This window comes from Peromyscus californicus, unplaced genomic scaffold (genome assembly GCF_007827085.1).
Source record: "Peromyscus californicus insignis strain IS unplaced genomic scaffold, ASM782708v3 Scaffold_6__1_contigs__length_162567912, whole genome shotgun sequence".
Lineage (NCBI taxonomy): Eukaryota > Metazoa > Chordata > Mammalia > Rodentia > Cricetidae > Peromyscus > Peromyscus californicus.
This window is the reverse complement of record NW_026294584.1, coordinates 87,651,733-87,665,751: the sequence shown is the minus strand read 5'-3', so window position 1 is coordinate 87,665,751 and position 14,019 is coordinate 87,651,733. Positions and strand designations below refer to the sequence as shown.

General features: G+C 51.7%; 2 protein-coding genes across 5 annotated transcripts; one reads left to right on the top strand and one right to left on the bottom strand.

Annotated features, from left to right (window-relative positions):
- Positions 1 to 4,474: 4,474 nt before the first annotated feature.
- On the top strand, positions 4,475 to 7,236 carry Rnf181 (ring finger protein 181). Of its 3 annotated transcripts, none has more exons than XM_052719039.1 (5): positions 4,475 to 4,728; positions 5,406 to 5,533; positions 5,699 to 5,808; positions 5,954 to 6,028; positions 6,240 to 7,236. In XM_052719039.1, the coding sequence occupies exons 1-5, from the start codon at positions 4,604 to 4,606 to the stop codon at positions 6,324 to 6,326; spliced, it is 525 nt and encodes a 174-aa protein (XP_052574999.1). In that variant the 5' UTR covers positions 4,475 to 4,603; the 3' UTR covers positions 6,327 to 7,236. The 3 variants fall into 3 exon arrangements, with proteins under 3 accessions (XP_052574999.1, XP_052574998.1, XP_052574997.1); XM_052719037.1 differs by having other exon boundaries at positions 4,483 to 4,728; positions 6,232 to 7,236; XM_052719038.1 differs by lacking the exon at positions 5,954 to 6,028 and having other exon boundaries at positions 4,476 to 4,728; positions 6,232 to 7,236.
- On the bottom strand, positions 7,192 to 10,915 carry Tmem150a (transmembrane protein 150A). 2 transcript variants are annotated; one of them, XM_052719033.1, is made up of 7 exons: positions 10,683 to 10,912; positions 10,235 to 10,282; positions 9,862 to 9,948; positions 8,947 to 9,014; positions 8,483 to 8,610; positions 8,155 to 8,332; positions 7,192 to 7,944 (listed from the first exon to the last, which is right to left on the bottom strand). In XM_052719033.1, exons 1-7 carry the CDS (start codon positions 10,745 to 10,747, stop codon positions 7,703 to 7,705), a joined length of 816 nt encoding a protein of 271 aa, XP_052574993.1. In that variant the 5' UTR covers positions 10,748 to 10,912; the 3' UTR covers positions 7,192 to 7,702. The 2 variants fall into 2 exon arrangements, with proteins under 2 accessions (XP_052574993.1, XP_052574994.1); XM_052719034.1 differs by lacking the exon at positions 10,235 to 10,282 and having other exon boundaries at positions 10,683 to 10,915.
- Positions 10,916 to 14,019: the final 3,104 nt, after the last annotated feature.

Sequence of the window (14,019 nt, the reverse complement as noted above, 5' to 3'; positions counted from 1 at the left end):
CTTGCAGAGGACCCAAATTTGCAAGTTCAGTTCCCATCTCTCAAGTCAGGTACTTTATAACCACCTCTAAGTCTAGCTTCAGGGAGATCATCCTCTGTGGGTTTTTTTTTTTTTTTTTTTTTTTTTTTTGGTTTTTCGAGACAGGGTTTCTCTGTGTAGCTTTGCGCCTTTCCTGGATCTCCCTCTGTAGCCCAGGCTGGCCTCGAACTCACAGAGATCCGCCTGCCTCTGCCTCCCGAGTGCTGGGATTAAAGGCGTGCGCCACCCCCCCGCCCGGTGAGATCATCCTCTGCGGGCAGCTGCACTCAAGTGTACACACACTCACAATTTACACAACATTTAAGAAAAACAAGAAACATGCCCAGAGATAAGCTCATAAAGTGTTTGCCTTGAAAGCACAGGGACCTGAGTTACATCTCCAAAACCCATTTTAAAAAGCCTGGTGTGTAGTCCAATGTGGTAGCCTTAACCTTGATCTAAGCACTGGGCAAATAGGGACAGGCAGATCTCTGTGAGACTGAGGCTAGCCTGGTCTACATAGTGAGATCCTCTCTCAAAAAACACATAAACAAACAAAAACCAATATATTGACCTTCTTGTACATCCAGAACTGGGAAGGTAGAGACGGACAAATCCCTGGGGAATCAGTAGCCACCAGCCTAACCTAATTGGTGAGCTCCAGGCCAATAGGATATGCTGTCTCAAAAAACAATGTGAGCTGGTGAGTAAAGAATATGGAGTTGTCCGCCTGGCTGTGGTGGCGCACGCCTTTAATCCCAGCACTCGGGAGGCAGAGCCAGGCGAATCTCTGTGAGTTCGAGGCCAGCCTGGGCTACCAAGTGAGTTCCAGGAGAGGCGCAAAGCTACACAGAGAAACCCTGTCTCAAAAAACCAAAAAAAAAAAAAAAAGAAAAGAAAAGAAAAAAGAATATGGAGTTGTGGGGGCTGGAGAGATGTCTCAGCTGTTAAGAGCACTGGCTGTTCTTCTGGAGGACCTGGGGTTCAATTCCCAGCACTCACATGGCAGCTCACAACTGCCTTGTAACTCCAAGATCTGACACCCTCACACAGACACACAAGCAGGTAAAGCACCAATGCACATAAAAATAAATTATTTGAAAAAAAAAAAAAAGGCTGGGTGGCAGTGGCACATACCTTTAATCCCAGAGCCAGGCCGGATTTCTGTGAGTTCAAGGCCAGCCTGGTCTACAGAGTGAGATCCAGGACAGGCACCAAAACTACACAGAGAAACCCTGTCTTGAAAAACCAAAACAAACAAACAAACAAAAAAACCCACCAAAACCCAAAAACTGTGACGTTTGGGGATGGGCTGGTAGGGTGGTATGTGCCTTGAATCCCAGCCCTTGGGAGGCAGAGGCAGGTAGATCTCTATGAGTTCAAGGCTAACCTGGTCTACAGATAAAGTTTCAGGAGAGCCAGGACTGTTACACAGAGAAACTCTGTCTCGAAAGACCAAAACATGATCAAAATAATGCTCATCTCTTCTTAATCGCTGCTAATTTCTCAGCTCCAGATAACCTGCATAGATTGTCTTACTAGAGCTCAGGTTTCACTTCAGTGCTGCTGGTCTGGTGTTAATCACCCCTGATTCTTCAGCCCCAGCTGCCCAGAGCCATACCTTCCTTTTGGTGTTGTTGTTGTTGAGACAGGCTTTCTCTGGCTAGCCCTGGCTGTCCTGGGACTCGATCTGTAGACCAGGTTGGCCTTGAACTCACAGAGCTCTGCCTGCCTCTGCTTCCTGCGTGTTGGTATTAAAGGCATGCACCACCACCACCAGGCTAAGCCACAGATTTTTTTCTTTTTTTTTTTTTTTTTTTGGTTTTTCGAGATAGGGTTTCTCTGTGTAGCTTTGCGCCTTTCCTGGAACTCACTTGGTAGCCCAGGATGGCCTCGAACTCACAGAGATCCGCCTGGCTCTGCCTCCCGAGTGCTGGGATTAAAGGCGTGCGCCACCACCCGCCCGGCTAAGCCACAGATTTTTAATTCAAATATATCTCACAAACAGCCCCGACAGAGTCTTTAAGGGATTCGCAAACTTCCCTCTGAACCTTCATTAAGCCAGGCCTCCACCATCTGCATGGCTGTCCGCATTATCTTCCAAGTCCCCACAAGTTCATTAAGTTCTAAAACTTTAACATAACTTTTCCAGCCCAATGTCCCAACATCCTTCCCAGTCTTCCCAAACATAATATGTTCAGATCTGCCACAGAAATACCCAAGTCCTAGTGCCAACTTCTTTGCTTTGTTTTATTTATTTATTTTTATTTTATTATATATATATATATATATATATATATATATATATATTTTATTTTTCGAGACAAGGTTTCACTGTGTAGCTCTGGTGGTCCGGGAATTCACTCTGTAGACCAGGCTGGCCTCAAACCCACAGAGATCCACCTGCTCCTGCCTCCTCCAGAGTGCTGGGATTAAAGGCCTGTGTCTCCACTGTCCGGCATTGTTTTCTTACTATTGTGGTAAAATAAACACCATGACCAAAAGGAACTTGTTGAGAAAAGGGTGTGTTTCAACTTAAAATTGTAGTCTATTTTGAAGGAGAGTCAGGGCAGGAAACCAGGGCAGGAACTGAGGCAAGATCTGAAGCAGAGGCCATGGAGAAACACTGCTGACCGGCTTTCTCAGCTTTCTTCCTTCCTTCCTTCCTTCCTTTCTTTTAAATTTTTTTGTTTTTATTGGTTTTTCAAGACAGGGCTTCTCTGTGTAGCCCTGGCTGTCCTGGAACTCTTTCTGTAGACCAGGCCTGACCTTGAACTCACAGAGATCCGCCTTCCTCTGCTACCCGAATGCTGGGACTAAAGGCGTGCGCCTCCACTGCCCCGTTCATCAGCCTGCTTCCTTATACAATCTTGGGATGTCACTGCCTACAGTGGGCTGGGCCCTTCCATATCAATCATTAATCAAGAAAATGACTTTGTCTACAGGTTCATGTGATGGAGGAATTTTCTCAGTTGAGGGTCCTTCTTCCCAGATGACCCTAGTTTTTGTCAAGTGTAGGCTATAGAGGCTTATTACTTTTTGTTAGAGGCAGTGTCTCCCTAAGAACCCAAGCTGGCCTCTTAAATTCTCAGATTACCACCATGCTTGCTCTAAGAATTTGTTACCTTCCCTGGGTTTATTATCACCTTCCTCTTCTGAGAATGATGGAGGGTAGCACTTTGCCCTGCTAAGTAGGTCAACAACACTCACTTTGGGCAAGCCGCTTCTGGAACTCAGGTTTCATACATATAAAAGGGGGCAGAAGTTGGCCGGGCGGTGGTGGCGCACGCCTTTAATCCCAGCACTCGGGAAGCAGAGCCAGGCGGATCTCTCTGAGTTCGAGGCCAGCCTGGGCTACCAAGTATGTCCCAGGAAAGGCGCAAAGCTACACAGAGAAACCCTGTCTCAAAAAAAAGGGGGGGGGGGGCAGAAGTAATGCGGGTGCAGTTCAGTGGTAGAGAAAGTGCTTAGCATGGACTCAAGGCTCTGTAGTTAAGCCCCCATGAGAAAAAGGAAAAGCAGAAGGTACCTCACTACAGTATCAGACAATTACAGTGATCAAATACGGGCTTTTCGTTTTCTGTATGTGTCTCCTTTTATCCTGTTTAAGACAGGATCTTACTATGTAGTCCATACTGGTCTTGAACTTGCAATCCTCTGGCTGTCACCTTTTTTTTTTTTTTTTAAAGGATTTATTTTTATAAGTGTGTTTCTGCCAGTTGAACGTAGGTATCGGGGAGAAGGGGCAAAGAGGGGCTACCTGGAGCTGGAGTTATAGGAGGTTGTAAACTGCCCGACTTGAGCTCCTAACCATGCATGGTTTTGTTTGTCTTTCTCTTTCCTTATTTGTTTATATTTATTTTTTATTTTTATTGATTGACAGATTGAAATAGGGTCACACTTTGTAGCCTTGGTTGGCCTACCACTCAAAGAAATCCGCCTGCCTCTGCCTCCTGACTTATGGGATTAAAGCCATGCAGCACCATGCCCTTTTTTTTTCCTTTTTTTTCTCTTTTTTTTAATGTGTGTGGGTGTTTTGCTGCATGTATGCCTGGTGCCCGCAGAGAGCGTCGGAACGCCTGGAATCTGTCACAGACGGTTGAGCGCCGCCCTGTGGGTGCTGGGACTAGAACTTGGGTCAGCTTAACTATCTCTTTAGTTCCTCCACCCCTTATTTTTATGCCTAAAACCTAATAAATGCGTGGGAATTTTCCTCTCGAGGAGTAGGTGGGGCGTGAGGGTAAATTCAGCCAATGAGACTCAATACAAAGACTTCCGGCTCGCATTTTCCACTTCTGGAGCGCTGCGAGGGCCGTCTGAGCGTGGGGCCGGAAAAGTCCCCGGAATTTCCTTGTTCTACGACTCTATTGGCTTTAGCCTTTGGTCACCTGACCCATCCGACCAATGAGAGGCGGCTGAATCAGTACTTCCGCCTTTGTGAGCGGTCAGCGAGCCGCTATGGCCACCTCACGAATACTCTGATTGGCTGGCATCTCGAAGCTCGCTCGCTTATTGGCCAGGGCGGGATCCCGCTCTCCAGCGGCAAGCTAGAGCTGTGTCAGACAAGCCTAGCAACCCGGCGGCCATGGCGTCCTATTTTGATGAGCACGACTGCGAGCCGTTGAACCCTGAGCGCGAGGCCCGCAACAATATGTTGCTGGAGCTCGCGAGGAGAGTGCGCGGGGCTTGGAGCTGGGCCCCGGGCAGCAGGTTTCTGGGCTGGGGCTTGGCGGAGAGGGCCGGTAACCTGGGAGATGGGATGAATAATATGGAATGTTAAGTCTGGGCCACGCGATTAGTCGGAGTCGTTAATTTGGGCCATTAATGAGCAGGGCCCGCCAGGGGATCGTGGGAAGGACTGAGCTGGAAAAGGTGGGAGTCGCAGAGGGAGGCAGCGGAGAAGATTGTCATGGGGGCGGACACGGCCATGTGCTCACGTGCGTAGTAAATTGGATAGTATTTTGCTAGCAATAAGCTAGCACAAAAGCTCACTGTGGCCCTGGAATCAACTAAACTTTACCGGATCGTTCCTGAGCGACTTCCTTGAGACTGCTACTTCGTGTAAAATGGGAATGAGCAGCGAGCTGGGGTTGTCTGATCACACCACCATGCTGGTGTTTTGAGAGAGTCTTAGTATGTATTCCCAACTGTAACTCAGTATGTAGGTAAGGCTGGCCTCGAACTCACAGCCTCCTAAGTGTTGTGATTAAAGGCGCGGGACCCCTCCGCTCCCACCCCACTTTCATTTTTCCTACTGAGCAGCTATTGTGTACTAGTCATTATTACTACTGGCCAGGACAGGTGTTTTTGTCTGTTAGTGTCTAGTGGATTATGGGGCCAAAAATGTGGGGGTTTTTTTAGTTCTGATTCTTACACTTTTCCCTCAGATCACTCTTTAATAGGATGGACTTTGCGGACTTGGGATTGGTAGATTGGGAACACCACCTGCCCCCACCAGCTGCCAAGGCTGTGGTGGAGAGCCTCCCCAGAACAGTCATCGGTAGCTCCAAGGCTGGTGAGGATACAAGTTCTTTTTTTCTTTTTAGGAGATAAGCCAGACGTGCCATCTCCCCCAGGCCAGCACAATCTGGCCTGTTAGTTTTCTAGGCCAAGCCTGGGTCTGAGTGGGAGGTTGGGGTGGGGCCTTAACAGTTCTCCTGATCAACACTTCCTCTTCAAGAGCTCAAGTGCCCTGTGTGCCTTTTGGAGTTTGAGGAGGAGGAGACTGTGATCGAGATGCCCTGCCATCACCTCTTCCACTCCGACTGCATTCTGCCCTGGCTAAGTAAGGTACTTCTTCCGGCCTCACCTGCCCTGGCACCAATTCCTGAGCTGCTTTTGTGGTTCCGGACTGAACTGGGAAACCAGGAAGGGCGAGAGCAGGGGTGGGACTCAGGAGCAGGGACGGGCTGGAAGACTGCTCTGATTTGTCTAGACAAATTCCTGCCCCCTGTGCCGCCATGAGCTGCCCACTGATGATGACAGTTATGAAGAGCACAAGAAAGACAAGGTAGGGGCTGGTGCTTCTGAGGAGGGGGGGCAGTGGGCGTGGTCACCCCACCCCTCCACCTCAGCAGGCTCCTCACTTTGCCTCCCCTCCAAGTCAGTTTGGTTGAGGGGCAGAGGCCTTAGCATTGTTGAAGCTAGGAGCCTGAAAACAGGCCTTATCCATGAGTATTTGCCTGCCCTGCCTAGCCTTTGTCTGTCTTCCAGGCTCGGAGGCAGCAGCAGCAGCACCGCCTGGAGAACCTCCACGGAGCCATGTACACGTGAGGCAGCAGTTAGGGCTGAGAGCTCAGCCTCTGTGACCGAGTCCTCCCTTTTGCACTTTGAGTCTTCATTAAAGGTTTCTTTACCCGCCCTGCAGCTGCACCGCTCACACGCTGCCGGAGCAGGCCTCCGCATCCTCCACCCTGCTGCTAGTTAAAAGCTGGCAAACGCGTCAGATGGCGGAAGGTGCCAGGCTGCATTTCCCTCTCTGCTGGCCTCTAGCCTCTGGGTGGTGGGGCCCTGGGGGCAACCAGGGCTTGGGTCTGAGTGTTCTTGGTTAGAAGTTAAACTGTGTCAGGGCCTGGCACTTTGTAGCTGTTTAAAACTGATAAACTAACTTGCACCACCCCCTTCCGGAAGAATCTAGTTAACCTTGGAACCTTTAGTTAACATTGGAATCCTGGGGGTGTTCTTTAGTTCCCCTGAGAAAACTTTTAACATTGTAAAAGTTGCCCTCTGTATCCCATCCCCGTCCCTGTAGGCGCCGGTATCAAGGAATCAAAGTTCAAGCCAGACTGGGTAGGGGAAAGAAATGAGACTACAAAGCCAAGCCAGTTCTTTGGCCTGTTTAGAGACTCAAAAAGGGGGGCCAAGCACTTGTGGAGGTCTTGAGAGTGGGTCTATGTGACCCTGGCTGGCTTGGAACTCACTGTATTGACCAGGATGATCCTGGTCTATACAAATCACACTCTATACAGAACTTAGGAGATCCTCCTGCCTCTACCTCCCCAGTGCTAGGTTTGTACCATCATGCCCAGACCCTTCTGATGTATTTTGATGGCACCTGTCACTCTTAGTTATTGGCAACCCTCAAGAATCTCTCCTGGACGGACCAAAGGGCTTCTTTTCATCCCTACCTACTGGATCAGACCCTCCCTGATTCTCCAGAACAGACTGCAGACATGCAAATTAGAATTCTTTTAATAGATATAAAAACGTACTAAAATACTCATGTGGTTCTGCTGTGTTATTTGCCCTAAAGGAAGTGAGGGGCAGAGTGAAGAACCCAAGTGCAGCTGGGTGGGCCCTCCCTTAGGCTAAGGCATGCGCCTCCCATCATCCAGGCTTTGGGGCCCCTGCTACCCCAGCCCCCAATTCCTGCAGCAGGAAACCCCAGTGGTCTGGCTCTGGCACTGGGAATAGAAGGCACCTGAAGGGCTGGCAGGGCAAGTGAGGATAGGTGACCTTTAACACAAAATACTACTCTGGTATGGGGGGACAGGACATGTAGCAGAGGCAGCTGCTGAGACCGGGCTCCTCTATGGCACAGGTGGATGTTGGATAGCCACTTCTCCAGAAGTGAGGAAGCCTAGATCCCAACAATACTCTCTACAAATCGTTTTTGGTACAAAATAAATGCAAAGAAGGTAGAGGGTGTGGGTGCTGTGGAGGCTGGGCCAGCCACCCTCCAGACTCAGATCATGGCAATACTCTCGGGAGCACAGTTGAGGTGGGTAGAGGTGCTGCTGCTCCCGGAGGACTTACAGGTCCTGCCAGGGGCAGGCTGCAGTGCAGCCACCAGTGTGTCTGAGGAGATCGCCCCAAACTCATAGCTGAAGGTGCCGTAGAAAATGAGGATATCGAGGACAAACACCCATTCACACAGGGCAGCCCCGTGCTGTAGCTGAGAACTCTCGTGGAGGAAGAAGACTCCACCTGGAATGGGGTTAAGGAAAGGTTCGATACCATGTGTGGACCTGGCTACACTGTTTGGCCGTCCTAGATGCTGAAGTTGGCTGAGGTAAAGGATCAGACTTCCTAAGGAGAAGACTACTAGGCCGATGGGCACTGGGCTCAAGATCCCACCCCTCCCCCGACCTGGGGTGGGAGAAGGGTTGAGCTAGGGGGTGAGTCCCAGAAGGATACTAAGGACCAAGGTGATGAAGGCAATGACAGCCAGCACACTTCGCAGGTAGGCCATAGCCAGGTCCAGGGTGGTGGTGGCCCCATGGTAGAAGAGGACACATTGCAGGCACACAAAGAGCAGCCCGGCGGGGAAGGCCACACCAGCTCCGATGTAGTGTAGAGACTTGGCATGGTCCACCTGGCCCAGATGGGTTAATCCATGAAGTAGCCCCACCTCTCTGTCCCATCCATCCCTTCTCTGTCCCTCAACCCCTCCCTTCCTTGATCAACCTCCAGTGTTGCCCCTACAGGCAGCCAGACCCTATAAAGGGGAGGTGGGGGGAGGCACCTGGAAGTTGCCGACCACCACGAGGCCCGCGGCGTTGGTGCAGCCTGTGATGAGTGCTGTGGTGTTGATCCAGGAGTGCCGGCTCTGCTCCAGGAGCTGCCCGTACCGAAGGAGGCAGATCAGGGCCACTAGGGGAAGACAGTGATGCTGAGACCAGTTCTCGCCTTCCTCCAACCTTGCCTTCCCAGCCTGCCCTCCAGTTTCTCGCCTGCTCAGGCACTCCAGCCTCTTGCTGAGAGCTACAAGGTCGTGGACAAGTAGGTAGAATTGTTTCTGTGTCATCCCCCCCAATCCCAGGCTTTTACCCAGGGCAGCTGTGTGGAAGATTAGTTAGTATCTGGCCTTCACTGAACAGGAGAGAAGTTGCCCCTCTCACCAGCTCTTGGTGATGGGGCAGGCTGTGCAGAGTAAACATTTCTGGGCTTTTCTAGAGATGAAGGTAGGAGTCTGATGGTATCACTCACCCATAAAAGCACCCATGTTGCCAATAAGGCTGAAGAGGCAGCTCTCTGGGGGATATGTTCCACACTTGCTGAGGGGAGGGGTGAGGACAGTGAGGCAGGAGTAACCCATGGCCCTCTACACCCCTCCTATACTCCCCGCCCCCTCCCGGGGTGGGGGGTGGGGACTTTATCTGTGCTTGGCCCTTCAGCAGACAAGCCTCTGATTGAAATAGAGCTCCTGTGTAAGAGATAAAGAGGTGCCCTAGAGTGCCGGGCAGATCTCAGACTCCTTGCTGAGTCCTGCAGCTGGTCTAGATTTCCTTGGACTTGTGTTGGGCACTCAGAAGTGCTGACCTTAAATCCGGTACTTTCATTGGCTAGCTGTGTGACCTGAATGGATATTTCCCAGCCTGTTTCCACATCAAAAGCGGTGAAAACGGAACCTAACCTGAAGGAAGGGGTAAAAGGCACCACTGGCATATAAAACTCAGCAGAATGCCCAGCTCCTAGAAATAGCAAGTAGTGCATTATTTCTTTGGAACAGGGTCTTACATTGTTCAGGCTGACCAAAAACTAGCTGGGGATGACCTTGAACTTCTGATCCTCTTGCCTTAATCTCCAGAGTGCTGGGACTGCAGGCATGTGTTACCACATCTAGTTTTATGTGGTGCTGGGTTTTGCGCATGCCACACGGGCATTCTGCCAACTGAGCTGTATGGCCAATGCCCAGGCTCCCCCTTGTCTCTTTTCTTCTCTGAGGCAGGGTCTCACATGACACAGGCAGGCCTTGGATTCATCTTCGTACTACTTCCCAAGTGCCACTTTAGCCTTGCTAGTATTCACTGGCTCAGAATCTTTCTTCTTGAGATCCGGGGACAGTTCTGTGTTTGAGGGGCTTTCTGGAGGTCTGGGGTCTGCCCAGTTTCCAGGACCTACCTGATGAGAGGAACATCATCAAGGGTGCAGCAGGTCTTCGGGCCCCCTTGTTCAGCAGGGTCAGGGGAGCAGGACTCATTGTAGGACCTGGCAGGTAGGACACAGGGTAGAAGATTGGAGGAAGGAGTATCTCAAAACCTCAGCCTGGAGCCTTAGGCTTCAGGAGAAATCTTCCAGACCTCCCAGGGCTTTCCTGAAGCAGAGACAGAGGATGAAGGGATGATGGGAAGTGGGTGGATGGCCAGGATGTCAAGCCTGGAGACCAGTGTCAGAATAGCAGTGAGGTCTATGGTCTCCATGTGGCTTGTGGGCTCAAAGAGGGACAGAGATGAAGGGAGCTTTAGAGTGAGGCCACCTGCAGAGTGCTCCATACCAGTTCTCCACTGGGCACACGTGGCGGTTCATCACGGCCATGGCATACCTGTGGAAGCAGACCTGTCACTCTGTCCTCATGTCTCTTCCGGCCCAGCCACCCCCTACTGGCTCTTTGACTTTTGGCCTAATTCAGCCTCACTGTCCTTGCTGTCTTTTGGTGGGGTGAGGAGGTAGGTATTGATGCTATAGCAGACCCTGTAGAATTGCCTCCAACCAAAGACCCTCTGGAAGTTGCCCTGCTTAGAAGTATATGTCGGAGCTGTCTTGCTGGACTGCAGTGGTGCCCGCATGTCTCAAGAGGCTGTGTGCCCAGGAATCAGGCCAAGCTTTGGCGACAGAGTGACCATGGGTACCTACCATTCTGGAGCCTACAAACAGGTCAATGGACTGTGTGTTTGCCATCAAGCTCCTTTAGGCCCCCCTCAACCCGCACCCCTCTTACTCACACTGTCCATATGCCCGTGATGGAGAATGCTGACAGGCTGACAGGAAGGAGGATCCAGGCGGTCATGAGGGAGTGGAGCCAGGGTGGTGGTAGTTTGGGGGTAAGGACAACAGGTAGGTGGGGAAGAGGGGACAGGCCCAGCTACCTTGAGATATTTCGGTCACAATCATCAGCTGCCCTGGCCTGGTGGGGGAGAAAGATCAAGGTCCAGGGTCTGGTGACTGGCCAGGGCGGGGGGGAGGGGGAGGGTGGGCAACACCATCCCAGAGCTCTCCCTGGGCATTCGAGGGTCCAGACTTTGGGCTGTGCCTCAGCCGGAACGTGGCACCCTCTGGCTATCCATCGGGGGCCTCCGCGATCTACTCAAATGCCACCGGCGCGCTGAGAGCCTCGGGTAGGGCTGTAACATCTGGAAAGAGAGCCACGCTCCCCGGCCTGAGGGACACCGGCTTGGTGAAGGCTGGAGCTAGGACAATCAAGGGGATCATGCCAAGGAAAGCCTGGGAGGGTGCGCCGGGCCGAGAGAGCGGCTGCCAGGCGTTGGCGTGCGGGCAAACCACCTGACCACCGTGCCCCGGCAAAGGGGCGGGTTCTCGAGGGAAGCCCGACCGGGTCCCGCTCGCGTGGGCACAGGGACCCCAGCTTGGGTAGGAGTCTGCAGCCAGCGACAACTCCCCCTCCCTCCAGAGCCCGGCTTCCCAAGGCGATCCCTTGGAGGCTGCGAGAGAAAAGAAGTCCAGTACGCACCTCCCCGGAGCGCCCCGCCGCCGCCGCTCCCTGCTCGGCCCCCTCGTGGCTGCGTCTCCAGCTGCGGCCCTCGGAGCAGCCCTGAAAGGTTTAAAGGGCCGAGCGGCCCCGCCCCTGGCGGCCCCAGGCCCGCCGCGCCGCCCGCCGGGACGTGGAGTCCGCGTAGCCCCGGCCCCGGTGCCGGCGCCCCGCCCGAGACTACAACTCCCGAGCCCCCGCGGCAATGTCACGGGAGAAACGTGGGCGGTGCCCCAAGTCCAGGGGACCTGGGCGCCCGGGGCGATGGCCCGGACACCTCTGACACCGAGATCTAGAGGGCAGTTGGTTTTGTCATTCCTGCGGTGGGAGTGCGGGCTGGCCAGCCCTGCAGCTCCGCCCGTGACTGTAGCCTGTGGCTGTCATCGTGCACGTGGTTGGAAGAAGCCTTCCTTCACTGCCTTGGCGGACTGTTAAGGCTTTGGGGAGGCTCTCCCCTACCTCACTGTGGCGCCCCAAGCCTGCTACTGTCTTGACAGGCAAGAGGCCGGGGGGGTGAGAAGCCAAGCACCAAACCTGGACTTGGCTTAGGAAACCCAAAGCACGCTGAATTTGGTTTTGCCCACCCCACCCGCTAGCCTCCGGTCCGCCCCAATAGCAAACTCGGGAAGAGGGCTGCTTTTATTTTTATTTTGGGGGCATACAAGAACACAGAGTACTGGCCAGAAGTCACCATGTCCAAGATGTTACCCAACTAAGGACTCAACCCTTAAGTAAGGTTTAGGGTACTAAAGGATATCCATTCTAAATACATGCTGGTGCCTGCCTAGGGCCGGGAAAGATGAACACACCCAGGTGCTCATTACTAGAGGGGAAGGTGAGGGACTCAAGTGGAATCTGGGAAGAGGAAAACAGGACTATGTGGGAATAAATTATCCATTAGTCTCCCTTCAATCGATGGACAGAGTACCCTGAACATTCTCTTTATGATGGAAAGGGGATGGCTACTTCTGCTGGCACACCATAGGTGTGTCTGGCTCTGCCTATTAGGCAGCCCCAGCAGTGGGGCCCCCATAAGACCACCCTTAGGGGGATCATTATCCCAAGGGGGCGTGATCCCAGGCTGGTAGGAGTGGGAGACAGCCGGACTGGTGAAACCAATTAGTTTCACAAAGTCCCTTGTGCTGAAGCAAAATAGAGCAGAAGAAGCCGTGGACTGGAGCTTCAAGAGGAGAAACCTTCTGGGCATCCAAATGGAGGGCAGAAGTGGCATAGGAAATCACTGAATGGCCTTTTCCCTCTTACCACCAGGACTTGTTGGTGAAAACAGGGCCAAGGAATAAGGCTCTGCAATGGTCACTGGACAAGACTAGGCTGGCTGAATTGACAGCGGTGGGGGTGGGTATAAAATCCAGCCCAGCTTCTGTCTGAGGGACAAAGGTGCATCTCTCAGTAACACAGAAGTAATATCTTCCTGCCCACTACATTGCAACCTAACCAGGCACCTTTTCTCTTACATGCTCAAATGGGACCGCGAACTATCATTGAGAGCTGTTCTCCACCCCAACCCCTCTGCATAGTGTCCTGTTACGTAATCCAGACTAGTCTCAGACTAATGATCCTTCTGGCTGTAGCCTCCAGAGTGCTAGGATTACAGGCATGTAGCACCACACCTGGTTAGCCTTTCTTCTCAAGTTAGGGACTGTGGAGTCCTGCTGCTGGAACTCCCTGTATCTGGCTGGGGAACTTTTAAAATTATATATATGATTTATTTTTATTACTTTATATGTATGGTGTTTTGCTTGCCCTGTAAGTCTGTGCACCACATGCTTGTAGTGGATCCTCTGGGACTGGAGTTACAGTTTCATGCCACCAAGTATGTGGAACTGAACCCTTGTCCTCTGGAAGAGCAAGTGCTTTTAAACCGATGAGCCATTTCTCTAGACCCCAAATTCATTCATTCATTCAATCTATCTATATATTAATTTTTTCTTTGAGACAAGGTCTCACTATGTAGCTGTCTTTGAACTCAAGAGATTTGCCTGCCTCTGCCCCTCCCCCACCCCGTGCTAGGATTAAAGGTATGTCCTACCAAGCCCAGCTTAGTCTTTAACTTTTGACTATCATCCTGCCTCTGCCTTAGTACTGCTATTACAGGACTATATGGCCATTGCATTTAGCTTTGTGATTCCTAACACTCACTGTATCCTATTGGGCTGGGTTTATGTCTCTATCTCATCACCAGGGGGTCTTGGAGGATTCCACAAGCCCTACTGACTATTCTGACAGTGTTGAGGTTACCTGAACTCCAGAGCTGTGCCACTGGAGGCACTTTTAGGTTTAAAATGTCAACCTGATGAGGACCAAGTTGTTTCTGGACACCTGAAGGAGGAAGCTGCCTAAGAGGGCAATAGTAGGACCAGATACCTTTAAAAAATTTCAACCTCTATGCTACGTGAGTCTAGCTGTTATACTCTGACCAGAACAGCTCTTCAAATAGTCAGCACAGCAAGAGATGAGATTCCCAGTGCTGATTCTAGTGGAGTAACTTTAGGGCAGGCATTTAACCTCCCTCCCCAAGTACACAAGTGATTTCACAACTCTTGGCAAAAACA